The sequence below is a fragment of the Lepus europaeus genome, chromosome 18 (genome assembly GCF_033115175.1).
Source record: "Lepus europaeus isolate LE1 chromosome 18, mLepTim1.pri, whole genome shotgun sequence".
NCBI lineage: Eukaryota > Metazoa > Chordata > Mammalia > Lagomorpha > Leporidae > Lepus > Lepus europaeus.
The window spans coordinates 18,156,957-18,184,613 of record NC_084844.1 but is presented as its reverse complement, the minus strand read 5'-3'; the positions used below and the strand labels follow the sequence as shown (position 1 = coordinate 18,184,613).

Here is a 27,657-nt window from a genome sequence, read left to right as displayed (position 1 = left end):
CTGCACCCGCATGGGAGACCAGGAGAAGCACCTGGCTCCTGCCTTTGGATCAGTGCGGTGCGTGCGCTGCGGCAATTGGAGGAAGACCTTTCTCTCCGTCTCTCCCTCTCACTGTCTACTCTGCCTGTCAAAAAAAAAGAGACTTACCCAAGATTTTCCAGCCAGCCCAAGTGTTCCCTTCCCACTGCCCACAACGGGACACGCCTCTGCCCCTTGCTCCAACAGGGCTCACCTCACCTCCATATAATTATCTGCCCCAGAATGGGACAGGGTAAGACCTGGCTTACGGCTCCCCACACACTCCAAACTTCTGCTACAATGCACATCCCCATAATAAAGAGGGGCCCCTGGAGCCCTAGCACTCTGGGGCAGTGAAGACAGCGAGGGGCCGCAACTCTCTTGTGCCTCCACAGCGACAGTACCTGCACGGAGTTTCTCACAAAACCAGCAGTGCTCTTGCGTTGTGCAGAGGGCAGCCGAGGCCCACGCTGAATGCATGGGTTTCGGCCAAGTCCAGCAGGTGTTCACTGTGACTGTACTGGCCGGATGGCGGTCTGATGAGGAACTCTGCCTCCCCCTCGTCCTACCTGTTCCGGTCCAGCTCACACTCAGTGCGGGGACAGAGCAGGTGTATGGAGGTGGCGAGCGGCTGGCTCCTGGCAGCCTTCACCTGCTAATGGGAGTCGCAGACGGCCATCCATTCATAGATGCTGGGGCTTTCCTAGGCGAGTCGGAAGGGCGGCCTGCTTGTCCCATTTACAGGTAAGAACACGGCCTCAGAGACCCGGAGTGACTGAGGCACACTCAGCACCAGCAGTGCGGGACGTCCAAGCGCTCCCGATCCCAGTGCGAGGTTCAAACCGCGGTGCGGGAGACCGGCCCCGCGCGGCCCGCCGGCGTCCGAGGCGCCACCAGCCAGGAGGCGCCTGACAACTGGCCAAGCCAAGCAGACGGCATCGCCGTTCTGGCGTTCGCACCTCAAGGCTGTCCTTGAGGTCCCGGAGAGGGAGGAGGCGCCGGACAGCGGCTGAGAATCCTCCCTTGGACGAGAGGACGCCACGGAAACAGCTTTAAAGTCCTGATGGACGTCTGGCTGACGTAACTGACGATGAGCGCCCAGCGCCAGGCAGCGCCGAGACGGTGCTCCGAACTGGTTTCTGCCTGCTGCCAGGCGGGTACGTCCGGCTTTGCCAGAGCCGGCGAGCCGGAAGAGAAAGTGCGCATGCGCACCTCGGGCGCCTTTGTTACTTAGGAAACAGCCAATCAGCGGTCCGGGTGGGAACCAATGGGAGGTGCGGACGGGCTGGTCCGGCTAATTTGAAAGCTCGCGGAGGTTGGCGCGGGCGGAGGCCGGTGTGGGGCGCGCTCTCCGGTGGGAGAGGGCTCCCGTCTGCGCCGCGGGACCCGCGAGCGAGTGTCCACACCGGAGGCGGGGAACCGACGAAAGGTAAGCCCAGCCCCACGGCGCGGCCGTCCCCGCGGGCTCCGGTCGCGCGGGCCCCGCGCCTCACGGCGGGCCCCTGAGCCAGGCCTCTTGTGCGGAGGGCGAAGGTGCAGGGCCGAGGCCGAGCTCTGGGTGGGCCCCGCCGGGCGGGGAGCTGGGCGCTTCTCCACCCCTGCGCTCGGGAGATCGGGACCCCTGAGCTGGTGCACCGGGGCCTGGCCCGCTCCGGACGTCGGCGCAGTGAGAAGACCCCCACCACCACCCCCACGCCGGAGCGCCGAGTGGCCAGGCCCCTCTCCACACGTGTCAGGGTCGCTCGCGCGTGTCAGCTTAGGTCCTGGGCACTCAGGGGAGACTGGCGTGGTTAAAGGAAGCAAGGCGCCCCGGGGATGCTGCTCCTCTTAGCCTTGACCCTCCTTCCCTGAAGTCAGGGGTCTGCGCCGCTGGATTTAGGGAATCCTGTTTATTCTGGCATTCATGGGGGAGATGCTGTATGTCATATAACCCTGATATCGAGGCAGATATTTAGTTTTGAATAAACTCATGCAATCTTTGCAAGTCTTATGGGGTGCAAGCCGGATAGTAATTAATATTAATTACAATTTACAGACTGGAAAACAGGCACAGAGAAGTTAAGGCTCGGGCGGAGGAAGCATGTTTTCCTCAGTGTTACACTGCTTGATCCAGTCTCCCTGTTCTATTTCTTCTCCCGTTGCCCATCCTGGGAGGCAGCAGGTGGTGGCTCAAATACTCTGGTCCCTGCCACCCATGGGAGCCTCAGTTGGAGTTCAGGCTCCGGGCTTCACCCTGGTCCAGCAGTCAGAAACCAGCAATGTATAAAAAAAGAATTATGATCAAGTTGAGTTTATCCCAGGAATGCAGGAATGATTTAACACCATCAAATCTATTAGCACAATATACATGTTTACAAAATAAAAGACAACATGTATCCCATTAGGCACAGAAGTAGAATTCATTGAAATTCAATATACCTTCATAATTTTTTGAAATTTAATTATTTGAGAGACAGAAATATAGACAGAGTTCCCATCTGTTAGTTCGCTCCCAAACACTCACAATGGCTGGGCTGGGCTGTGCCAAATTTGGAGCTGTGTGGGTGACAGGAACCCAATTACCTGCGTCATCCCCCTGCCTCCCAGGAACTGTGTTAGTGGGAATCTGGATTCAGAAGGCAGAGCTGAGAACTGAACCCAGGAACTCCGATTTGGAAGGCAGATTTCTTCCCTTCTCTCCTTCCTCCCTCCATCTCTCTGTCCTTTCTTTCTCTCTCTTCCTCCCTCCCTCCCTTTCTTCTTTCTTCCTCCCCCCACCTCTTCTCTTCCCTCCCTTCCCCTCCCCCCTCCTTCCTCTCTTGATTTATGCACTTGAAAAGCAGACCAACAGTGAGGGTATGAGAGACGAGATCTGGTGCCCTCCTCAAATGGCTGGAACAGCCAGACATGGGCCAGGCTGAAGCCAGGAGCAAGGAACTCCATTCTGGCCCCCCATGTGAATGACAGGGGCCTAAGCTTTTGGGCCATCATCTGCTGCCTTCCTAGGTGTATTAGCAGGGAGTGGATCAAAAATAAAGTAGCCAGGACTCAAAATGGCACTCTAATACTAGATGCTGGTGTCATAGGCCAAGGCTTAATCCTCTGTGGAAGGCAAATTTCTTAGCTGGCATCTTAACTGGTAGGCCAAATTCCTGACCCCTAGAAAAGATTTTAGAAATACACTCATATTTGTTAACTGGAAAGGGTGATACATTTCCTTAAGCCAACAAATTGTAAAGTAGTAGGCATGCTCCCTTTAAAATCAGGAGACAAAAATTCTCAGTATTACCACTTCTGCTCAATATTGAACTGGAAGTCTTAGCCAGGACTGTAAGACAAGAAAAATAAATTTAAATGATAAGATTAGAAATTAATAAACAAAACCAGCACTGATTACAAACTTGGGGTTGTCTATTTAAAAAACAAAAGACATAGCTTCTTCCTCTGCAAGATCTTTTGTGGGAAAAACCCGTGGGCACTAACCGCTGCTCTTCCGTGGGTACCGAGGCGAGGGAGTGGAGAGAGGCCAGAGGCCAACTGCAGGGGAGGGCAGCCCCCAGATAGACCAGCGCCTCCAGTAACAGAACAGGGCAAGTTCCAGCCTTGCTACTTAGCACCTGCTCCAGAAGTCCTTTCCTTTGTAGAATAGGAATGTAACTATTATGTCGATAATCCCATCATGAATTGTCCTGAAAGTTAATACCACTTTTAAAAAAGGCAAGATTTCTCTATTTGAAAGTCAGAGTTATAGAGAGGGAGATACAAAGAGAGAAAGAGAGATCTTCCATCTACTGGTTCACTCCCCAAATGGCTACAATGGCCAGGGCTGGGCCAGGCCAAGATCAGGAGCCAGGAGCTTCATCCGGTCTCCCATGTAGATGCAGGCACCCAAGGTCCTGGGCCATCCTCTGATGCTTTCCTAGGCACATTAGCAAGGAGCTGGATCGCAAGTGGAGCAGCTGAGACTCGAACCAGCACCCGTATGGGCAGCCTTTGTGCAGGCAGTGGCTTAACCCATTATTCCACAATGCCAGCACCAAGATTATTAGATTAAAAGATTTATTTATTTGAAAGGCAGAGCTACAGAGAGACAGAGAGCTTTCATTTGCTGTTTACTCCCCAGATGGCCTCAAAAGTCAGGACTGGCCCAGACCAAAACCAGGAGGCGGGAATTCCATCTGAGTCTCTCACATGGGTGACAGGGGCCCCAATACTGTGCCATCCTCTGCTGCTTTCCCAGGTACATTAGCAGGAAGCTGGATCAGAAGTGGAGTAGCCAGGACTCGAACCAGCACTCCAGTATGGGACGCCAGTGTTGGAAGTGCAGTTTAACCTGCTGCACCGCAATGCCAGTCCCTAACGCTCTGGTTAAAGCACTTAGTATTGTCTGCTCGCTCAGTTGAGCTCTCAGCAGTCAATGTTCCCTATAGGGGTCATTATGCTCAGATTTTTAGATGCAGTCTCTGCTTTTCTCTGGCCCTTATTTATTCATAGAACAAGTACGGTTTGGTACCTGCTGCATGCTGCACCAGGTGCCCAGGCACTTGGGGTACACAGGCTGTCGGAAGAGCTTAAGGACAAGAAACACGAGTTAATGAAGGGGCTCCAGTGACCCCTGGAAAAGCAGAACATCCATGGGCTGGGCTCCAGACCCTGCCTGCCCCAGCTCCCAGTGTCTATCCTGCCCCAGCTCCCAGTGTCTATCCCTTCAAGTCCTCAAAAATTCTCTAGGGACTTCAAAGAGCGTGGACTTGTGGGACCTGGCCCTGCACTGTAGCAGAGGAGGCCAGCCCCCAAACAACTGAATTTTGGCTTCCCAGCCCCGGCTCGGCAGCGTACTAGCCTCTGGGTTTTAATGAGCTGCCCTGGGTTAGAAACACGACGTGACTGTGGCTGGCTGAGAACCCTGAAGATCTTATTAAAGAATCATCTCCCTTGTACTTTGGGCTGAAATGCTCTTTCCAACCGAGGATCAAAGCAAACTTGACAAACGTTCTCTCATTAATCTCCCCATCCCCGTGGGGCGAGAGCAGATTGGTAGCTATTCTCACTGGCTCTCAAAGGGGGATGCTGATGCGACATTGACATGGTGTGGCTCCTGTAAAGACCTCCTCCCTCCTCAGATGCAGGACCCAGACAGGACCCAGGTGTCTTGGGGGGGGGGGCTCACACCAAGTGTCACTGCATCCTGTACCCTGTGCCCCTGGCACTCTCTCAGGAAGAAGGAAAACATCTCATTAGGCAAACAGTCTTGGCCTCACTGGCCCTCGGGAGGCAGGGAGGGGAGAACTGTAAAGGTTATGCGCACTCCTCTGCCAGTGCCCTTTTTAATTTCCTGCTTAGAATGTTAGACTGCTCTGTGTCTTCTCCTCAGCCAACACCCTCCCGTGGGCAGCTATGACTGCCAGGAAGGCAGCCCAAGCAGACCCGGTCCCCTCTGCCTTTACTCCCCCCAGGACGCAAGCCGGGTCGCCGAGGGATGAAAATTGAGGGTGAGACAGGAACTCCGAGTGGTGAAAATTAGCTACAGTCCGTGTATCTGACAGTGTTTACAGAATGCATGGTACCGTTCCATAAAAGGAATTATAACTATTATACAAACACAAGGGTCTGTTAGAACAATGGGATCACCACAACATAGCATGTAATATCATTAGACAGCAGAGCAGGCTTTGCAGCCAGGCTGCCTGGGTGGGAACAGGGCTCCATTACTCACCAGCACTGGGACCTTAGGCAAGTTGCTGAACCCTCTCTGTCTCAATTTCCTCCTTGAAAAATGAGTATAATAATAATAGTATCTATCTTGTGGGATTACAATGGGGATAAAAGGAGCTGATATGTAAGGTACATTGAGCAGTCCCTGCTATAGTAAGTACTTTGCTAACACGTTTATACAGCAATCTGATTGCTGGGCAGGAATGGAATTATACATGTGTAAAGGAGCATTGTTGGGTAGGTGCTGTGATGTAGCAGGGTAAGCCGCTCCCTGCTAGCCAGCATCCCGTATGTATGCTGGTTCGTGTCCCGGCTGCTCCACTTTTGGTCCAGCTTTTTTTTTTTTTTTTTTGACAGAGTGGATAGTGAGACAGAGAGATAGAGAGAAAGGTCTTCCTTCTTGCCGTTGGTTCACCCTCCAATGGCCGCTGCGGCTGGCTCATCGTGCTGATCCGAAGCCAGGAGCCAGGTGCTTCTCCTGGTCTCCCATGCAGGTGCAGGGCCCAAGGATTTGGGCCATCCTCCACTGCCTTCCCGGGCCATAGCAGAGAGCTGGCCTGGAAGAGGGGCAACCGGGATAGAATCCGGAGCCCCGACCAGGACTAGAACCGGGTGTGCTAGTGCCGAAAGGCGGAGGATTAGCCTGTTAAGCCACGGCGCTGGCCTTGATCCAACTTTTTGCTAATGTGCCTGGGAAAGTAGTGGAGGATAGCCCAAGCGCTTAGGCCTCTGGACCCATGTGGGAGACCTGGAAGAAGCTGCTGTATTCAGCCTGGCCCAGCCCTGCTGTTGCAGCCATTTGGGGAGTGAACCAGCAGATGGAAGATCTCTCTGTCTCTCTCTCTCTCTATAACTGCCTTTCAAATAAAAAAGTAAATTTTTTTAAAGAATATTGTGAGTTTACGTCTTTTCCTTATTTTTTTGTGGGGAAAATTTTTTTTTTTAAATTTGACTTCTTTATTTGAAAGGCAAAGTGAGAGAGAGAGAGAGAGGTCTTCCATCTTCTGGTTATCACCATAAATGGCTGAAACAACCAGGCTTGGGCTGGGTCAAGCTTAAGCCAGGAGCCAGGAACTTCATCTGGCTGTCCCGTGGGTGTCAGGGGCCTAGGTACTTGAGCCATGATCTGCTGTTTTCCCAGGCGCATTAGCAGGAAGCTAGATCCAAAGTGGAGCAGCTGGAACTCTAACCAGTGCTCTGATATGGGATGCCAGCATTGTAGGCAGTGGCTTAACCTGCTTCCATAACACCAGCCCTATAATTTTTTTAGGGCACCAGTTGAGATATTCCTAGGTTCAAGTCTCAGCTGTGCTTACAGTTCCAGCGTCCTGCTAGTGTCCACCTGGGAGACATCACTGATGGCTCAAGTTTTGAGGTCCCTGACACCCCCACTTTTCTTTGCTGAAGGACCTTGGTCACTGTGACCATCAGTGAGGCTTAGTCTTTACTGGGAAAGCATTCAAATCCCTCCAGGAACACCTCCTGTTCCTTACCCCTGTTCACGTATCGCTAGAGTTGGGCTGAACTTTTTAAGATATCTGTGACTCCTGCATTCCAAAAAAATTCACCCTTCCCTTGTGGTAAACTGATCCAAACAAGATATGAAAAACCAAGGGAAGAGCTCTGAGAGAAATACAAGAGGAAGCAGACAAGTAAGTGTTTGGAGGATTACCAGGTCAACATTAAGAAATCTTTGTGTCACCTGCTACATTAATAGATTAAAGAAGACATAGGGCTGGCGCTGTGGCATAGTGGGTAAAGCTGCTGCCTGTAGTACTAGCATCCCGTATGGGTGCTGGTTCAAGTTCCGAGCTGCTCCACTTCCGATCCAGCTCTCTGCAATGGCCTGGGAAAGCAGTAAAAAAAGTGCTTGGGCCCCTGCACCCGCATGGGAGACCCAGAAGAAGCTCCTGGCTCCTGGCTTCACATTGGCACAACTCTTGCCCTTGCGCCCATCTGAGGAGTAAACCAGCAGATGGAAGCCCTCTCTTTCTCTTTCTCTTTCTCTGCCTCTCCTTCTCTCTCTGGGTAACTCTTTCAAATAAATCAAATAAATCTTTAAAAAAAAATAAAGAAGACATATGGTGTGAACATTCCAGTAAGTAGCAAAAGTCATTTGATAAAATTCACTTCCCACTCCTACAGTCCTAGTGGACAGTAGAAGGCAGGGAGCTAAATAAGAGCTAAAAATAGAAAGTAACTGTCATGTGCAAACTGTATCATTTAATTGAACTCACAGAATCAATGACAATCTATTAGAACTAATAGGGAAGCTAGCAATGTGGCCAGATACCCGCTCTGCATACAAAAAGCAGCAGATTTCCTAGATTCTGGCAAAAAGGCATTAGAAAATGGACCATTAAAAGGAGCTAATTCACAACTAGTAATAAACATTGAGAAGTGCACAATGCTCCTGTGAAGAAAATTATGAACTTTTACCGAAGATTATGAGTTGTGAATGAATGGAGAGAGAGAACAGTTCCTAGATGGGAAGACTTGATATTATCAAGATGCCAATATTCCTCATATTAACATAAAAATTAAAAATAATTCAAATTATAATCTTTGTATGTTTTTTTAATAGAACTTCATAAGCTGACTCAAAAATCATTTGCAGAGGCAGATATTTGGTTTAGTGATTATGACACCACTGGGGACACCTGCATTCTCGATCCGAGTGCCTGGATTTGAGTTCCAGCTCCATTTCTAATTTCAGCTCCCTGCTAATGTGTACCCTGAGAAGCAGGTGTTGGCTTAAGTACTTGGATTCCTACTACCGCATGGGACACCTGGCTAGACTTCTAGGCTCCTGGTTTCAACCTGGCCCACCCCCACCTGTTGCAAGCATTTGGGCAGTGAACCAATGAATGGAAGATCTTTCTCTCTCTCTCTCAAAATTAATAAATAAAAACTTAAAAAATAAATCATTTACAAGATACAAGGGGGGGGGGTCTTTTTTTTTTTTTTTTTTTTTTTGACAGGCAGAGTGGACAGTGAGAGAGAGAGAAACAGAGAGAAAGGTCTTCCTTTGCCGTTGGTTCATCCTCCAATGGCCACCGCGGCCAGTGCACCGTGCTGATCCGAAGCCAGGAGCCAGGTGCTTCTCCTGGTCTCCCATGGGGTGCAGGGCCCAAGCACTTGGGCCATCCTCCACTGCACTCCCAGGCCACAGCAGAGAGCTGGCCTGGAAGAGGGGCAACCAGGACAGAATCCGGCACCCTGACCGGGACTAGAACCCGGTGTGCCGGCGCCGCTAGGTGGAGGATTAGCCTGTTGAACCACGGCGCCAGCCGAGAGAGGGGTCTTACATCCACTGATTCATTCCCCAGATGGCCACAAGGGCTAGAGCTGTGCCGATCTGAAGCCAGGAGCCAGGAGCTTCTTCTGGTCTCCCATGCGGGTGAAGGGGCCCAAGCGCTTGGAACATCTCTACTGCTTTCCCAGGTCATAGCAGAGAGCTAGACTGGAATTGGAGCAGCCAGGTCTCAAACAGGCACCCATATGGGATGCCAGCACTGCAGGCGGCCTCACATCTCCGGAGTGCCCATTTGTCATCTGACACAGTAGTCCCTGCTGTTTTCCTGAGTGGCTCAGAACTGCTCCTTCAGAGACATGATTCTATAGATTTTTTTTTTTTTTTTTTTTTTGGACAGGCAGAGTGGACAGTGAGAGAGAGACAGAGAGAAAGGTCTTCCTTTGCCGTTGGTTCACCCTCCCAGTGGCCACTGCGGCCGGCGGACTGTGCTGATCCGAAGCCAGGAGCCAGGTGCTTCTCCTGGTCTCCTATGTGGATGCAGGGCCCAAGCACTTGGGCCATCCTCTACTGCCTTCCCAGGCCACAGCAGAGAGCTGGACTGGAAGAGGAGCAACCAGGACAGAATCCAGCACCCCTACCGGGACTAGAACCCAGGGTGCCGGTGCCACAGGCGAAGGATTAGCCTATTGAGCCACAGTGCCGGCCCAGAGACATGATTCTTTAACATCAATGACCGCAGCCCAATTCCATCTCCCACCACCCTTACTCATTCCCTATTGTTTTTTTAAAAAATTTATTTATTTATTTGAAAGTCAGAGTTACACAGAGATGGAGAGGCGGGGGTGGGGAGAAGGTCTTCTATCTACTGGTTCACTCCCCAGTTGACCACAATGGCTGCAGCTGTGCTGATCTGAAGCCAGGAGCTTCTTCTGGGTCTCCCATGCAGGTGCAGGTGCAGGGGCCCAAGGACTTGGGCCATCTTCTACTGCTTTCCCAGGCCATAGCAGAGAGCTGGATAGGAAGTGGAGCAGCCGGGACTCGAACCAGCACCTATATGGGATGCCAGCACTGCAGGCAGTGGCTTTACCTGCTGTGCCACTCACTGGCCCCCTAAAAGGCTTTAATAAAATCAATATGTAAATTTAGTGCAATTCCAACTGTAATTCTAAAAGGATTTTTTTTGCTTGTTTGTCGTTGTTTTAAGTCAGTGGCAGGCATTTGGTCTAGTGTTAAGATGCCTCCATCCCATATCAGAGTGCACGGGCCTGATGCCCGCCTCAGCTTCCTGCAAGTGTAGACTGTCCGATAATAGCTCGATTGATTCCTGCCACCCACCTGGGAGACCTGGATTAAGTTCCTGGATCCTGGCTTCAACCTCAACCCAGCCCTGGCTATCATGGCCATTTGGGGAATGAATCAGCAGATGGGAGCACTCTCTATCTGTGTGTCTGGCTCTCTGTTTCTCAAAGAAAGAAAGAAATATTTTTTTAAAATAGAAAGCCTAGCAATAGTTCTCTGAAAATGTATTCATTTAGATGCGACTAAGGTGGTATTTCAAGTGAGAAATAAATAATAATTGGCTGGCACCACTATACTCTCTCTCTCTCTCTCAAGATTGATTGATTGATTGATTTGAAAGGCAGAGTGACAGAAAGGAGGAGAGACAGAAAAAAAGATCTTTATCCACTGGTTCACTCCCCAAATGGCTGCGATGGCCCCAGGCTGAGCCGGAGCTAGGAATTGCATCCAGGTCTCTCATATTGGTGCAGGGGCCCAAGTCCTTGGGCCATCCTCTGCTGCTTTCCTAGGCAAATCAGCAGGAAGCTGGCTGTGAAGCAGAGCAGCCAGGACTTGGACTTGGGCTCTGATATGGGATGCTTGCATTGTAGCAGGCGGCTGAGCTGCTGTGCCATGATGCCAGCCCCTGCTCTTACTCTAAGGCATAAGCTGGAGGTCAGCATAGGTGTTCACGGCAGCAGGGTTAAGCTTCTGCTTGAATTGCCCACATCCCGTATCCGAGTGCCCGGGATTGAGTCCCAGCTTTGCTTCCCGTCCAACTTCCTGCTAATGTACTTAGGAGGAAGCAGAATATGGCCCAAGTACTTGGGTTCCTACCATCCACATGGGAGACCAGGGTAGAGTTTCTGCCCCTAGCTTTGGCCTGGCCCAGCCCTGGCTGCTATGGCCATTTGGAGAGTGAACTAGTGGATGAGAGCTCTCTCTCTGTCTCTGCCTCTCTCTCTCTCTCTCTCTCTCTCTCTGTCACTCTACCTTTCAAATAAATAAAACTTTTTAAAGATTTATTTTATTTAATTGAAAGGGAAAGTGACCAAGAGGGAGAAACAGAGAGAGGGAGATCTTCCGTACACTGGTTCACTTCCCAAATGACCACAATGGCCAAAGTTGGGCCAGGCTGAAGCCAGGAGCCGGGAGCTTCATCCAGGTCTCCACTTGGGTGCATGGGCCCAGACAGTGAGGCCATCCTCTGCTTCTTTCCCAGGTATATTAGCAGGGAGCTAGATCAGAAGTGGAGCAGCTAGGGCTTGAAGATTTATTTCTTTATTTGAAAGGCAGAGTTACACAGAGAGAAGGGGGAGAGAAACAGAGATCTTCCATCTGCTGGTTCACTCCCCAAATGGCCACAATGGCCAGAGCTGGGCCAGACTGAAGCCAGGAGCCAGGAGCTTCTTCCAGGTCTCCCATGTGGGTGCAGGGGCCCAAGAACTTGGGCCATTCTCTGGTGTTTTCCAAGGTAGATTAGCAGAGATCAGAAGTGGAGTAGTCAGATCTCAAACCAATGGCCACATGGGATGCTGGCATCCCAGCTAGTGGCTTAACCCAGTATGCTACAACACCAGCCCCATAGCATTATATTCTTAAAATTGTATTTGTGAACCACATTGAATCTGTTCTTTGTATTGATACTACATTAATGTGAAAAAATAAAGTATCGGCCGGCGCCATGGCTTAACAGGCTAATCCTCCGCCTTGCGGCGCCGGCACACCGGGTTCTAGTCCCGGTTGGGGCGCCGGATTCTATCCCGGTTGCCCCTCTTCCAGGCCAGCTCTCTGCTGTGGCCAGGGAGTGCAGTGGAGGATGGCCCAAGTACTTGGGCCCTGCACCCGCATGGGAGACCAGGAGAAGCACCTGGCTCCTGGCTTCGGATCAGCGAGATGCGCCGGCCAGAGTGGCCATTGGAGGGTGAACCAACGGCAAAAAGGAAGACCTTCCTCTCTGTCTCTCTCTCTCACTATCCACTCTGCCTGTCAAAAACAAAAACAAAAAAAAAGAAAAAGAAAAAATAAAGTATCAGCTGGTAAAAAAAAAAAAAAAATATATATATATATATATATATATATATATATATATATATGGAAGGGGGTTGAAGGATGTCCTGATTGCTGGAGTCTGAATTGGTCCTCATTGCCCTCCTGTCTGTACCCAGGTGTTCCCGGGAAGATGGCGGTGGAGGACAGCACAGTGCAGGTGGTGGTCCGGGTGCGGCCCCCCAACCCTCGGGAGTTGGAGAGTCAGCGGCGCCCGGTGGTTCAGGTGGTGGACGAACGGGTGCTGGTGTTTGATCCTGAGGAGCCTGAGGTGGGGTTCCCAGGCCTGAAATTAAGCAGCACCCATGACGGCCCCAAGAAGAAGGGCAAAGACCTGACGTTTGTCTTTGACCGCGTCTTTGGTGAGGGGGCCACCCAGCAGGACGTGTTCCAGCACACCACCCACAGCATCCTGGACAGCTTCCTCCAGGGCTACAACTGCTCAGGTGAGCACCTGCCGGGGGGTGGCCTGCCTCCCTGCCGCCCTCTGAGGGTGGCCGCCCCTGCAGTTGGGCACCACGTATCGGGGAGAGCTCTGCAGCCCCCACTCATTCTTCTGCTGTGTGTGAGGCCTCGACTGTATCCTAGGAGACAAGAGCAAGTCAGACAGACATGGTGCCTGTCCTCTTGGCGTTATGGTCTGGTGGGGAAGAAGACGCATGTCACAAAATCCCACCCACAAATGTGGGTTATAAACTGAGCTCAGTCACGTGAGGGGAAGACCTGTGGGCCTTCAACAGAGCAAGCCATCTGGACCGGAGAAGGAGGGGCCTGCCCACCCATAGGGGGACCCCTCTGCCCTCAAATGCACAGGCACGGAGAGCGCAAATGCTGCATCGTGACTGTGAGCGGGAGGGGAGGCCAGCAGGGCTGAGCTGTGCTGGGAGCAGCCCTGGCCCTACTGCCACCCTCCTCCCTGCACTGCCCTCTGTAGTGTTTGCCTACGGGGCCACTGGGGCTGGGAAGACACATACCATGCTGGGAAGGGAGCGGGACCCCGGCATCATGTACCTGACCACCATGGAGCTATACCGACGGCTAGAGGCCCGCCAGGAAGAGAAGCAGTTCGAGGTGCTCATCAGTTACCAGGAGGTGAGGCTCTTCCTGCCCCCGCCCCCATTCTTGCAACCACCCAAAGGGAGAGAGCTGCTGGGGCAGGGGACTTGGGGGTGGGAGGTGGAAAACTGGGCCCAGTGAGAGCCAGGGGAGGGGGTGATGTACAGAACAGAATGGACATGGCCCTCCCTTCTCATGACGTTTGACAGTGCCCTGCAAAGTGCCACTCATGGCACCTGTCTCCCTCCCCTACATGCAGCACCTCAGCCCTCCTAGGCTGTTTGCAGAGCAGTTTCCTCAGGTCTCTTCCTGGCTTCCTTCCTCCTCAGGTGTACAATGAGCAGATCCACGACCTCCTGGAGCCCAAGGGGCCCCTTGCCATTCGGGAGGACCCCGACAAGGGCGTGGTGGTCCCAGGACTTTCTTTCCACCAGGTGTGGGCTTGGGCTTGGGCTTGGGTGAGACAAACGGCCCCATTGACTCTCTGGGGTTCCCTCCCAAGACATTTGGGGATGCCCAGGGGATGATGCTGGTTCTGAAGAGCGGCCCTCCCTGTTCAGGGAGCAGTCCCTTTGGAGACCACAGTCCCCTCCCTGGGCATCTCCTCTTTAGCCAACATCAGCCGAGCAGCTGCTGGAGATGCTGACCCGGGGCAACCGTAACCGCACGCAGCACCCCACTGATGCCAATGCCACTTCCTCCCGCTCCCATGCCATCTTCCAGGTGAGGGGTCATGGGGCAGAGCCTGCAGTTAGGGCTTCTGGTGCCCAGCCCCCCTTACCCCTGCTGTCTGCCCCCAGATCTTTGTGAAGCAGCAGGACCGGGTTCCCGGACTGACCCAGGCCCTTCAGGTGGCCAAGATGAGCCTGATTGACCTGGCTGGCTCGGAGCGGGCGTCCAACACCCGTGCGAAGGGGGAGCGGCTGCGGGAAGGTGCCAACATCAACCGCTCCCTGCTGGCCCTCATCAATGTCCTCAATGCCCTGGCCGACGCAAAGGTAAAGCAGTGTGGGCCAGCATCCTCCCCTAGACGGCCACTGAGCACCTGAACCACGGTCCCTCCCTTTAGCCCTGGGCCAGAGACCACCAGGCCCCGGCCTAGCTAGGTGTAATCCAGCTACCTGTGCCCACCTGCTCCCTGCACCTAGGGCCGCAAGTCTCACGTGCCCTACCGGGACAGCAAGCTGACACGCCTGCTCAAGGACTCCATCGGCGGCAACTGCCGCACAGTGATGATTGCCGCTGTCAGCCCCTCCAGCCTGGCCTACGAGGACACTTACAACACCCTCAAGTATGCTGACCGCGCCAAGGAGATTCGACTCACGGTGCGTGCCAACCAGGGCCCACTGGCCTGGGAGAAGGAGGGTTCAGGAGCCGTGGTCCCTACCCAGGCAGGGGAGAGGAGTTCCCTAGGCTGTGCCTGCCTTTGTGACAGAAGCAACACAGCCCCCATGCTGGGGGAAGTTTCCAGCAGAGGCAGGCCCGTCTCCAACACCCACGGCCCCACAGTGGTCTGGCTCAGAATGGTTTTGAACAGTGGGACCATCTTTTCAGCAAAATACCCATGTACGAGTTTGTTAGCCTGCACGGCAGCAGGGCTTCACTCTGGCCCTCCGCCCGGCCTCCCCACCTCCTCCGGGAGCCCCTGCCTAGTGAGAATGTCTTGGTCAGGAAGTCGGGGCCAGGGATCAGAGGCAGTCCTCAGCTTCTTGCTGTGGTCTGGTTCCTGTCGGGAGGGTGAGTCGGGGTGATGTGAGCAAGGTGCCCAGCACAGTGCCTGCCATGGAGGTATCCATGGAAACCGCTTAGTGTGGGCAAACGAACCTCTCTGTGCCCTCATCAGCTGAAGAGCAACGTGGTCAGCCTAGACTGTCACCTCAGCCAGTACGCCACCATCTGCCAGAAGCTCCAGGCTGAGGTGAGGAGCCCGCCCGGGAGCAGAGCTGAGTCGCTGGGGCTCTGTGCTTGCCCCTCGCCACCTGTGCTCACCCGGGGCTCTGGGCCGGGGCTGCTGCTGTTCTAGGTGGCCGCACTGAGAAAGAAGCTCCAAGTGTATGAGGCAGGAGCCCGGGCCTCACAACATTCCCTCCCAGCATCCTCTGCACCCGGCACACCACAGCAGTGAGTTCTGCCCATGCCTGCCCCACCCCCAGCCTCTAGAGAAGTAGGACTCCTTGCTGTTTGGAGACCCGGGGTCGGGTTCCCACCAGTGCCCAGCAAGCTATCTCAAATGCTCTGCATCACGAGTTACCCCCAACCCATATAAGTAGTATCCGAAGTTCAAAAGAAGAGGAACCTAGGGGTTGGGTGTCTACCTAAGGGTTGTTGTTTCTGCCCTCAGCTGCTGCCCATTGTTACCCAAGCATCCATTTCTCATGGGCTCTGTAAACCTGGGGGGGGGGGGGGGGCTATAAGAGCGCCAGCCTGCTCCCTGCTTTCCCTACCTGCCCCCTCATCCTGTCTCTCAAACTCTTCCCAGCTCCCCCGTGCCCCCCCACCCCTCCAAGCAGTCCTGCTCCCAAGAGTTCCACAAGGGGTCTGGAGCCCTTCAAGATGAGAGTCTGGAGACAGCAGCCCAGGAGGAGAGGGCTGGGGAAGGGCAGGAGCGGCCCTCAAAGAACAAGGACGAAGGCCCAGCCAAGGAGGTAGGACTTGGGTGCGTGCAGCATGGGCATCAGGGAAGCTTGGAGCTGGAGGAATATGAGAAGGAATGCTTCCCCTCGACCCAGGGTCCCTTTGGCCCTGGTACCCAACCCACCTGTCTTAGTCATTAGGAGGTTCACATCCTGTGCAAGAAGTAGTCAGATCCTTGCATGTCTGGAAATGCCTAAGAGAAAGGAAGCCTCCCCCAGGAGCTGAGTGTTCTAGAAGCTGTCATTCCACTCCCGCAGGAGGGAAGGGTTTTAGAGCAGCTTGAGTAAAAGGAATCCTGGCTCCTCCACCTGTGCCTCCTCCCTCCTTAGCTTCCAAGCCAGATGCCAGAGCGGAGCTTCGGACACCCCCTGCCGGAGTCCCCCAGCCTGATCCTGCAGCCCAGGCCAGCCGTGGACCACCTCTCACCACAGAAACCAGACAGAGGTGGTTCTCAGCGGTAGGTGTCGTCTTGCTCTACTCTGGAGTCCGAGATGGGAGGCGATAGGTTCAGCCCTTGGTGCAAGCACTTCACAACAGCCCTGGTTCTGTCTAGCTAAGAATCAAGTCTCTCTGTTTAAAATTTATTTGTATTTATTTATTTGCCAGACAGAAATACAAGAGACACAGAGTGTCCATCCACTGGTTCATTCCCAAATACCTGCAATGGCCAGGGCTGGGTCACAGCCAGGAGCCAGGAATGCTCTCCAGGTTTCCCACCTGGGAAGCAGGAACCCCATAAGCTGAACCATCACTGCTGGCTCCCAGGTCTGCATTAGCAGGGGCGAGCCCAGAATTAAACCCAGGCACTCTGCTGTGGGACATGGGCACCACAGCTGCTGAGGCTAAACATCTACTCCCAGATCAAGTCTCTTTTTGTCGACACTGTCCCTTATGTGCAGTCAACTCCTTGCTATAATCACCTGCTCCATTGATTCCTCCATATGGTTGGCAGCCCAACAGGAGAGGGAAGCCAAGCCTGTGCAGACAGCCAGCAGGTACCAGGCTAGCACAGGGCTGCTTGGGCCAATGCTTTGCTTTTGCATTTGAGGGCAAAGCTACCCTTTCTCAGCCAGTAGGCAGCAGCCAAGAGAAGCTGCCCATCAGGCTGGGCAAGGGACACCTTCCTGAGTCAGGTGTTGAGCACGTGTCCTCGTCAACAGCTTGACTGGGGCTGTTTTTTCCTCAGAAGTAAACATAAACCACCCCCCAAAGCCACGGAGAGGTGGATTTGGGACCATTCTTTGTGTGCTTAATAGAGAGGTGCCGCTAGTATTTTTTTTCCTTGGCCCCCAGTATATAAATCCCTTGCCACTTAGCTTTGCTACCACCAGGCTCCCTCCCCTTCCCCTGCCAGCACGCTTCGCGCCAGCAATGTATTTAAAGCTTCTGGACAGAAGGGCCTGTTTAATTTTATTTCTTGTTGGGGAGTGTCTGTTCCCGACTCAGCAAAAACGCTGCAGCCTGAATAATCAGCGGCTGTTATCTATCTCCTGCTGCCGACTCCCTGGGGCCATGGCGAGGCAGGGATGCACTGGCGGGTGTCCCCTGGCCTCCCAGGGAACAGCCGCGAGTTCCCCTGATGACTCAGCGTCTCTGCTTGGCGTCCCCCATTGTGAGGAGAGAGGACACCAGGGCCCCTATTTCTGCTTGACCTCTGGTTTGGTGGTCTCTGATGAGTAGCTTCAACCTCAGCTATGGTTTATGGGTGGTGGTCCTCATCGTCCCTACTTGGGAGAGGAGTACGACAGGCAATCCCAAGTCTTAGAGGTTGCCGGACATTCCAGATGGTCTCCATATTTGGGAACATCCTAAGAACCAGATAATCAAAAATAACCTCTTTTATTTTAGAATTTAGAATCCTGGGCCACCAGGGCACTGAGCAGATCTTAGATTTTGTAGCTTGATGGTTTTTTCAGAACTCTTTTAGCTGCAAAGTCCTTTCTTCAAATGAAATTTATGCCAAAGTCTAATACGTAGTACAGACAAAACAGTTGCTGCATCCTGTGGGTTTTGAAACCTAATTTGAAGCCCCCGAATTGCGACCAGCTCCCCGTGGGTGGGGCGGGTATTGAGCCAGACAGTAGTCATCTGAGAAGCAGGGGGACGTCCCCCTGCTTCTCAAGCGTCACTCTTCCTCTAATGTGTGGCTCGGGCAGATGGAGAATGAGTTTCTGCTGCGTTCTTTTTAATTTATCTCCTGCCTTCTTTTCTAAAGGCCTAGAGGCTGCTTTACAAAATGAGTTTGGGTTCCCTGAGCACTCAGCAACTGAGGGCATCAGGAGGGCTCAGAAATGGCCACGCAGGTGGAGCTTCCTGAGGACAAATCATTTGCCATGAATAATCCCCACTGAGATAATTGTGTTTATTCTTTTATCATAGGTATGCCTTGCAGAAAGAAAATTTGCTCTATTAGAATCTAAGTTTACAACATCGATAATCATATTATCCTCTGAATTTCCTTTAAGTAGTCCCCCGTGCATGTGAAACATGCATTGATTCACACACACTCTTTCAGAGTCCCAGCCACTAGAGAAAGCGCAGACTGAATGCATTTTTGAGGGACTTCTGAGAACCAAGGTGAACATAGCCTGTTTAATCTCTTATCCTGACTAGGTAGCTGGTATTATTTCTATTTTCACATAAAACCATAGTTAGCTACATTACAGTGCTTGCTATGTGCCAAGCAATCTTTAAACATTTTGCATGTGAAATAACTCATTTAATCTTTCCAATGACCATATGAGGCTATTGTGTACTTGTCATCTCCATTTAAAAGTTGTGGAGACTGAGGTGTGTTTTTTTTTTGTTTGTTTGTTTGTTTTTAAGAGTTACAGAGAGGCCAGCGCCACGGCTCAATAGGCTAATCCTCCGCCTGTGGCGCTGGCACACTGGGTTGTAGTCCCGGTCGGGGCACCGGATTCTGTCCCGGTTGCTCCTCTTCCAGTCCAGCTCTTGCTGTGGCCCGGGAGTGCAGTGGAGGATGGCCCAAGTCCTTGGGCCCTGCACCTGCATGGTAGACCAGGAGAAGCACCTGGCTCCTGGCTTCAGATCAGCGCAGTGCGCCGGCCGTGGTGGCCATTGGGGGGTGAACCAACAGCAAAGGAAGACCTTTCTCTCTGTCTCTCTCTCTCACTGTCCACTCTGCCTAAGAAAAGATAAGAAAGAGTTACAGAGAGAGGCAGAGACAGAGAGAGAGGTTTTCCATCCGCTGGTTCATTCCCCAACTGGCTGCAACTGCCGGAGCTGCGCCAATCCAAAGCCAGGAGCTTCTTCTGGGTCTCCCACACGGGTGCAGGGGCCCAACGGCTTGGGGCCATCTTCTACTGCTTTCCCAGGCCGTAGCAGAGAGCTGAAGAGGAGCAGCTGGGACTAGAACTGGCGCCCATATGGGATGCTGGCGTTTCAGACCAGGGCTTATAACCTGCTGCACCACAGTGCCGGCCCCTTGAGCTGGGTTCTAAACTGCTGCTTTACATGGCCCTGGGGGCAAATGAACTAGTGATCCCACAGCAGGCCTGAGAGGAAGCTCAGACCTTCCGAGTCCCAGTGCCTCTTCCCTACTTCCCAGGCCACTGTCTTTGTTATAGGCATGTTTAGTGGGTGACATCTCCCACAGTCACCTGTGGCCATCTTGGCCAGCCTTGGCTTTCAGCAAGGTATGACAGCGGAAGTCATGGCTGGGAAGATGGTGAGACCAGCCAGCCAGTGTGAGGCAAGGCAGGAGGGAGTCGGGGACCAGCTCAGGTGTGCTCATCTCACCTGGAATGATGAAAACAGGTGCGCTGCGCGGGAGAACTGGTCAGGCTGGACCTGAGTAGGGCGGGGATGCCCTTCCCTCTGTTGCAGGTTGGCCCTGCAGGTGCTGCGCCTGGCCCAGCGGCAGTACTCCCTGCTCCAGGCAGCCAACCTCCTGACCCCCGACATGATCACTGAGTTTGAGAGGCTGCAGCGGCTGGTGCAGGAGGAAAAGACAGAGCCTGGGACCTACACTTCCAGGACTCCCAGCCTGGCCAGGGAGGTAGCTCTGCCTCAGGCGCTGTGTTCAGAGTTAGGTGAGTCTCATTCCTCTTCTCGTCAGTGCTGGACCAAGTCCCCAGCTGGCACTGGGGGTGGCCGGGGGCTCCAGGTCTGGGTTATGCTGCAGTAGGAGGCTGAGCCCCCGAGATCGTGGACTTTTGCACTCAGAAAGGCCCAGGAGACCCACGGGGTTAGGGACTCCTTCATGCCTCCAGTGTCTGGCTTCCCACATGCTACACGCTCCCCTTCCTTCTGGCAGCCCCTCATCTTCCCTCAACACCCCTGTTTTTCTGCCCAGAGTCTCCAGGATATTCTGGCCCTGTGACCCGGACCATGGCAAGGCAATGGGGCGGCCTCATGCACACACTGGGGATCCCATCCAGGCCTGACTACACCCCAACCCAAGCATCCCGGGGACCCGCAGAGAAGAAGAGGAGGAGACCAAGTCCCTCAGAGCCAGACAGTCCCCCAGCCCCAAAGCTGGAGACCAAGCGCCAGCGCCAGTCCTTTCTGCCCTGCCCTAGGAGGGGGTCTCTGCCTAAGGCCCAGCCTTCGTTCGGACCCAGCACCCCGAAAGGGCAAAGGGCCTCCTCCCCCTGCCATTCCCCTCGCTTCTGCCCAGCCACGGTCATCAAAAGCCGGGTGCCCTTGGGCCCTTCCGCCCTGCAGAACTGCTCCACCCCCTTGGCCCTACCTGCTCGGGACCTCAACGTCACCTTTGATCTCTCTGAGGAGCCCCCCTCACAACTTGATTTCCATGAATACACTGGCTGGGAAAAATTTCCCCCAGAACTGAAGAGGCTGGACCAGCCATTCATTCCCAGGTGGGTCTCCCTCCCAGCAGGGGGCCAGGGTCAGTGAAGAGCGGTGGGGCTGGCGGGAAGGGGAAGGTCAGCCTAACCCTCCAAGCCGGGACACTGCCCTGTCTCCCTTTGGCCATGATCAGCTTCACTCCCCAGGCCAGAAGAGCGGAGAAGTTTCTGTGGAGGTCCTGCCTAGTTTCTCGGGGGTCCTGCCTGGTCTGTCCCTGCCTCAGATCTGCCAGCTTGTGTCCTGGTTTGTGGCACACTCAGGAGTAGCTAGTGGAAGTCCAGTTAGGGAAGTCAGCAGGTGCAGGCTGAGTGAGGCAGGGAGAAAAGCTCTCTAAACCGGAGGGAACCTCAGAGGTGTCTTACCCGACCTCTGCCCCTTCTTCTGCTTTGCTTAGACCCTGTGGCCCCATCTGAGTTCTGTGCCCCACTGGGAAATACTTCTGCCACTTCCACCCAGAGATTTTTCTCTAGAAGGGTCTGCAGGAAACTTTATTCAGCATTTTCTGGTGAAAACACAAGGCTAGCACCCTCCCCTGGCACCCACATGTCAGGGCAGAGCGACAGCAACTAGGACAGTTGGAGGCCAAGAACAAGTGGCAGACTGACCTGGACTCGTGAGGCAGGGGCCAGCAGGCTGCCCACCTGCACCCCCACCCCTTCCATAGTCCTGAACCAGCTTCAGTAACAAGCGCAGAGCCAGGCAGGTGCAAGGGTGAAATTGTTTGAACTCCAGTTCCCTGGACAGCCCTGAAGCTGACATCTGGATGTTCTCCCAGAACAGGACTGTCACTCAGCTGTCAGCCCAGGCTGAGTGAGGCAGGGAGAGTCCGCTCTGCAGGAGAAAACTCGAGGTCATCGTGCCCAGCCTCTGCACCCCCCCCCCAAGCTGGGGGCTGGGGAGGACGTGGCTGGCACCGTTCTGGAGGCTGGGGAGGACGTGGCCGGCACCGTTCTGGAGGCTGGGGAGGACGTGGCCGGCACCGTTCTGGGGCTGGGGAGGACGTGGCCGGCACCGAGTCGGGCTGGGGAGGACGTGGCCGGCACCGTGTCTGGGGCTGGGGAGGACGTGGCCGGCACCGAGTCTGGGGCTGGGGAGGACGTGGCCGGCACCGTTCTGGGGCTGGGGAGGACGTGGCTGGCACCGAGTCTGGGGCTGGGGATGATGTGGCTGGCACCGTGTCTGGGGCTGGGGAGGACGTGGCCGGCACCGTGTCTGGCTCCCTCCTGACCCTCCTCCCTCCCCACTTCCCTTCCAGTGCACCTGAGCTGCCGTTCCCCATGAAGGGCCCCAAGCCCGTGTCTTCCCTCCCTGGGACCTCAGCCTGCAAGAAGAGGCGCACTGTGAGGTGAGGTGTGTGCAGTGTGGGGGCACAGCTCTCACCAGGATGGGGACACCCAGCAACTGCAGGCACCGAGGGCTGTGAACAGGGCAGCCCTGGTTCTCTGGCCAAGGCGCCTTGCCCCCAGCTTGCTATTACAGGATCGTCCTTGGAGGCGAAGGGGGCCATGGGTCCCTGTCCACCAGGGAAACACCAAGCAGGAATCAACTGATCTTGTGATTGGACTGTCCATCCCTGACCGCTTCTGGCCTCTTTCGGGTCCAGATCTAGCCTCAGGAGCTCTTGCTGGTGCTCAGACCCCACCGTACTCAAAGCTTGGTGTCTGGAACCTCCCCCCACTCATATGCACACCTTTGGTCCAGAGGCCTGGCTGTAACTTTTCTTTTCTTTCTTTCTTTTTTTTTTTTAATAGTTTGAACCATGCCTTTTTTAAAAAAAGACTTATTTATTAATTTATTTGAAAGGCAGAGTTGTAGAGAGGCAGAGGCAAAGAGAGAGGTCTTCCATCTACTGGTTCACTGCCCAAATGACAGCAACAGCCGGAGCCGAGCCGATCTGAAGCCAGGAGCTTCTTCAGAGTCTCCCACATGAGTACAGGGGCTCGAGCACTTAGGCCATCTTCTACTGCTCTCCCAGGCCATAGCAGAGAGCTGAATCAGAAGATGGGGCTCCCAGGACTTGAACTGGCACTCCTGGGGTGCCGGCGCCACAGGCAGAGGCTTAGCCCAGTACGCCACCGCGCCAGCCCTGTAACCTTTCCACCTTCCTTCCTTCCTTCCCTTTCAGTTCCTCAGCCTCCCGGGGCCGCAGCCGCATTGCCCGCCTCCCTAGCAGCACCTTGAAGAAGCCAGCTGGGCCCCTTGCAATCCCAGGTGACTGGCACTGGGGCTAGGGATGGGCTGGGCCACAGTAAGATGAAGACAGGACCGAGGTGGGGGCAGGGTTGAGACGCAGGTACAGGAGAACCTGGATCTTTCCAAGCATCTCAAGGGCCCTGGCGAGAGACGTGGGAGTTGGGAAGGGGCAGGGGCCCGCAGGCAGAGCCTCACTTTCTCCTTCCTCCTGCACCCTGCCCTGGCCTGCAGAACCACCCTTGAGCCCCCGCTGCCCTGGCGACCAGAGGAGCCAGAAGGAACTCACTGGGTTTGGGGGAGTGCTGTCAGCCGGGAGCTGCATCGCCAAGGTGTCCTGACCACCAGGCCGCCTTGACCCACCAGCTTCTCTGGACTGGACGGCCCTGCTTGTCCCTGGGGCCACCTGTACCAGAGCCCCGTCTGCCTTCTTCACCTGGAAGAAATCGATGCCCACGCCTTTCTTTCATTAACAGCCCTCCCTGCCAAGCCCTTCCCGCGGCTGCTCACCCTGCAATCCCTTGTCACACTCAGCTTCTCAGTGAGCACATATTTGTTGGTGAGTGTTAATGTGTTGCTATTTTAAAGGGTGCTACCATGCCCCCCTCCCCACCACCCCTTTCTGACGCCCTTGGTGCAGGCGGGCAGCTCTTTGAGCCTCTTCCCCCACCCCCAGCGTCTAACAGCACTCTGTACAGAGATGGCCGCTTCATGGTGGCCAAAGGATGAGCTTGCGCTGGGGGTGTGCTGGGGAGTCCCAGCCTGGCTGCTCTTGGTTTCCGAAAGATGGGGTGACTTAGCCCCACTCCCCCCAGCCTGGAGCAGGAGCCCCAGTCCGGCTGCTATCCTGGCCGTGATGCAGCTCCTGATGGTGCCTTGGTTCCCAGTCAGACAGCTTTATTGTTTCACTCATTGTCAAAGGAATCTACATTCAGTGTAGAAAAAAAGGAAAAAGAAAAAGAAAAAGGAAGAAGTCAGCCTTGACTTGCACCTCGATACAAATGCTGTCAATGCTCGGGTGTGTGCTGCTCTGAGCTTGTGCTTCAGCGCACCTGTGTGTATATGCGTGCACAGGTGGAGTTTTTATTATAATGACCAATAAACCTTCTCCGTCCTCCGTGGTTTTCCCTCTCTGCCCTCAGGTAGGAGAGCAAGCTTCTTCCTTACCTCCCTGCTCTCCCGCAGGGAACTCCTGCAGCTCCCACAGCCCCACGCCTCACCTCACAGCCCAGCCTCTCCTAAGGGCCTCTGCTCTGGGGTTGGCAAGGAGCTGCTACACCTAAAGGCAAGAGGCAGGATCCTGGGTGTGGGTTGCTAGGGGTATGTTTTTGGCGGTTTTTTTGTTTGTTTGTTTGTTTTCCTAATTTGCATTTATTTAGAAAGAACAGAAATCCAGATCTCCCATATGTTGGTTTACTCCCTGAATGCCCACAATAGTGAGGCACGAGCCAGGCTGAAGCTGGGAGCCAGGAACTCCAGCCAGGTCTCCCATGTGAGTTCTGAGCTCCTGACTGCTTGAATCCTCACGGTTGCCTCCCAAGGTCTGCTTTGGCAGGAAACTGGAGTCAGGAACCAGAGCCAGGTGTCATGGGCATCTTAATTGGCATATTGGCTGCTGAGCTAAATTGTCCCCAGGGGAGGGCAATTTTTGTGGCCCCCAAGTCTTAAGCAAGGCTCCAAGCAGAGCCTCCACTAGCGTGAGCCCAGTGCTACCCGCTCCTGCCCCGACCCCAGCTCGTGACCTTTGTCTTCACTCACTTGCAACGTGTGACAGCTCAACACAGTTTCTCTCTGGTCTCTTGTGAAGACATGGGTGACTGAATGAATTAATAATGTCAGATTACAAGAATCTGTGTTTAACTTGTTTCTGAAAACAAACATGTTAAGGGTATTTAGCACATTGTGGGTTGCAAGTAAACAATGCTGCTAATTTCCAAGGAGTCCTAGCTGTTCCAGGGGGCGGCCTCCCCTCCACCTGCTGGGCCCCTCCACTCCCACTTCCACTGCATTTTTGGAGGAAAAGAGAAGACAAGGAGAAGCCTGGACGTCTACCCGGCTGCCAGGCATCCTTCCGAAGCTGCACAGCCTTCTGGGTAGATAATGAGGAGCCAGACTCAAGAAGGCTCCCCACACTCGCCCAGAGTCACACAGCCCTGCTCGGGATCCGACCCCGGTCTAGTTCTTTGCGTGGCACCAAGTGCTTCCCTTCGGGAGTGAGCAGACCTCGTTCCTCACACGCCTGGGGTCCCCTCCTCTCCAATTAGTCTTAATGAGCCTTTCTCCCCTGTGTGCTGTGACTCCCGCTACGGCTTCACATCCGCAGCCCTGGCGGCCTGGCATGGTGCCTTTGACCTCAGGAGGCCTCGCTGGGTCGTTGGTTGGATTCAAATTGAATAATTTCCCCATTTCCTGGGGCCCTCACATCTATCATCTCGTTTGATCATCATCGTCACCCCCGCAAGCACAGAGGCAGCCGGCACGAGCAAGGCGGCTGGTAACAAGGGCCAAGAGGGCGTCCTCGGCACAGTGGGGTCCAGCACGCAGGGCAGCGCCGGCTGGGGCCGGGGCAGCCACCAGCAGAAGAGGTCGCGCCCACCAAGGAGGTTCTGCAGCCAGCCATTCACTCTGCAAACATCCGAGGTGCAAAATGTGCTCCCAGGCAACCCATTAACTGTACAAAGAGACGGTGCTGATGGAGTTAAGCACGCCTGACTCCTGCCCTCAATCATGGGAGGTCAGGCCGAGAGCTCACTGCAGGGTGGCCTGCGCACCCAGGACACAGCCTGGCTGCTCTGAGCTTCACAGGGAGCCGACAGCCAGCTCGCAGCTGACCTCCACACTGTGCTGGGCTCTGAGATTGGATTGTTCTTACCCAGACAGAGTCGTCCGCAGGCCACAGCGATCGATGGGCACTGCAGGTCCAGCCTGGCCCCAGGCCCTCGCTCCTCCCCCCTCCTGCCCCTCACTCCACTTCGCTGAGTTTGGAAGTCCTCACACCCACTTCCTGCTTCTGCCTCGACCCCCACCCTAGCGTCCAAATTCCTGCCCGGCTCACAGAACCAACCTCAGTGCCAGGAGCTGAAAACCCAAGAACAAGACAGTCCCTGAGTGCGGCAAATGGGTAGTGCCTGTCCCTGGTGCCTGAGTGTAAGCCAAAACCTCTGCCAGTACTGGGACCTGTCGACGAGAGGACTGGGCTTCCTCTCTGGGACTCCTACACCCAGCTGTCAGCCTGGTGCCCATCAGGGGACTTCGTCTCCACCTGGGGAGCCTCGTTGCTCGGGAAGCCTGCTGCCCAGAGCCCTGCGATGTCAGCAGTGTCCCTCTGGCTCTTGCCTAAGTTCAGGGGGCCTGGTCCCCAGGCAGAATCTAGTTCAGGGTCCTCTCCCTCCTCCTCTATGGATCTCTGGTGAAGAGGGGCCAGGAGGGCCTTGGATGAAGGCTGTGGGGGTCAGGAAGGGACCAGAATCGCCCCTGAAACCCGATGTGCATGGCTGTGTTCTCCAGCTCCCCCCAAGGACTCCCCTCAGCTCGCCGACAGCCCTCCCACCCCCATTCTCCAGTGCCTTCTGTCCATTTGCAGGATTGCTGGGTTAGAAATAACAGGCTGTCCGCCAGCCCTCTCCTCCCGCCAGGGCCACATCTGGTCCCCGCCTCCTGCCCTCCCAGAGGGGGGACCGATCAGGCAGGAAGAGGAGGGGAGCGTGGAACAGAGCAGATCGCGGAAAGCAATTAAAAAGGCGATCTCAGGGTTAGAGGCTGGGAGTGGGGGCGGGCTGGGCAGTGGGCCGAATGGGGAGAAGCCAGGGAGGAAGGACCTGAGCTTATTAACCCCTGCACAGCAGCCAGGCTCTGGGGAGCGAGTGAGCCGATGCCTCCAACTACAGACCAAGGGGGACCAGGGCAGTAAGGGAGCAGGCAGCCTGGGGTCAGCAAGAATGATTCTGTAGCCACAAGAGTGGGTTTCTAGCCAGCAGAACCCACTCTGAGGCAGCCCTCTAGCCCAGGGTGAACAACTCTGCCCTCAAAGAGTATCCATCTGACAGGGAAACGGGTTTTCCAGTAGCAGGGGAGAGGTTGGCTCTTGTCCTTATCTTGTGGTTTCTTGGCCTAAGGGGTGCAGACTCTATCCTTGGAGAGACCCCAGCTCTAGGGGGAAGACATCGGTCCTAGCATCAGGAAGCTCTTCTTCCTGGGAAGTGGCGAACCCCACAAGGAATTCGCAGACTGGACGGAGTTGTAGGCCTCACGTTTGGGGATGGGGAGGAGCAACGGAGGGAGCAGAGCGCATCGGGGGAGTCAGGGAGGCAGGAATGCTCTGGAGGCAGCAGCGCTGGGCCCTGCCACCCACGCGGGAGACCTGGATGGCGTTCCAGACTCCTGGCTTCGGCCTGGCCCAGCCCTGGCTGTTGGGCATTTGGGGAGGGAACTAGGGGATGATTCTCCTTTTTTTTCTTTCTCTCTCCTCTTTCTCCTTCCCTTCCTCCCTACCTTTTAAATAATATAAAAAAAAAAATTAAGGCCGGCGCCGCGGCTCACTAGGCTAATCCTCTGCCTTGCGGCGCCGGCACACCAGGTTCTAGTCCCGGTCGGGGCACCGATCCTGTCCTGGTTGCCCCTCTTCCAGGCCAGCTCTCTGCTGTGGCCAGGGA

The 27,657-nt window shown here is 54.6% G+C and overlaps 1 protein-coding gene across 1 annotated transcript; it reads left to right on the top strand.

Moving 5' to 3' along the window:
* Nucleotides 1-1,334: 1,334 nt before the first annotated feature.
* KIF18B (kinesin family member 18B) lies at nucleotides 1,335-27,489 on the top strand. The gene is made up of 16 exons (XM_062216179.1): nucleotides 1,335-1,447; nucleotides 12,415-12,741; nucleotides 13,230-13,387; nucleotides 13,681-13,785; nucleotides 13,964-14,074; nucleotides 14,152-14,349; nucleotides 14,500-14,676; nucleotides 15,195-15,269; nucleotides 15,375-15,472; nucleotides 15,831-15,996; nucleotides 16,315-16,442; nucleotides 19,832-20,037; nucleotides 20,301-20,826; nucleotides 22,071-22,160; nucleotides 22,941-23,026; nucleotides 23,240-27,489. Exons 2-16 carry the CDS (start codon nucleotides 12,429-12,431, stop codon nucleotides 23,344-23,346), a joined length of 2,544 nt encoding a protein of 847 aa, XP_062072163.1. The 5' UTR covers nucleotides 1,335-1,447; nucleotides 12,415-12,428; the 3' UTR covers nucleotides 23,347-27,489.
* The last annotated feature ends 168 nt before the right edge of the window (nucleotides 27,490-27,657 follow it).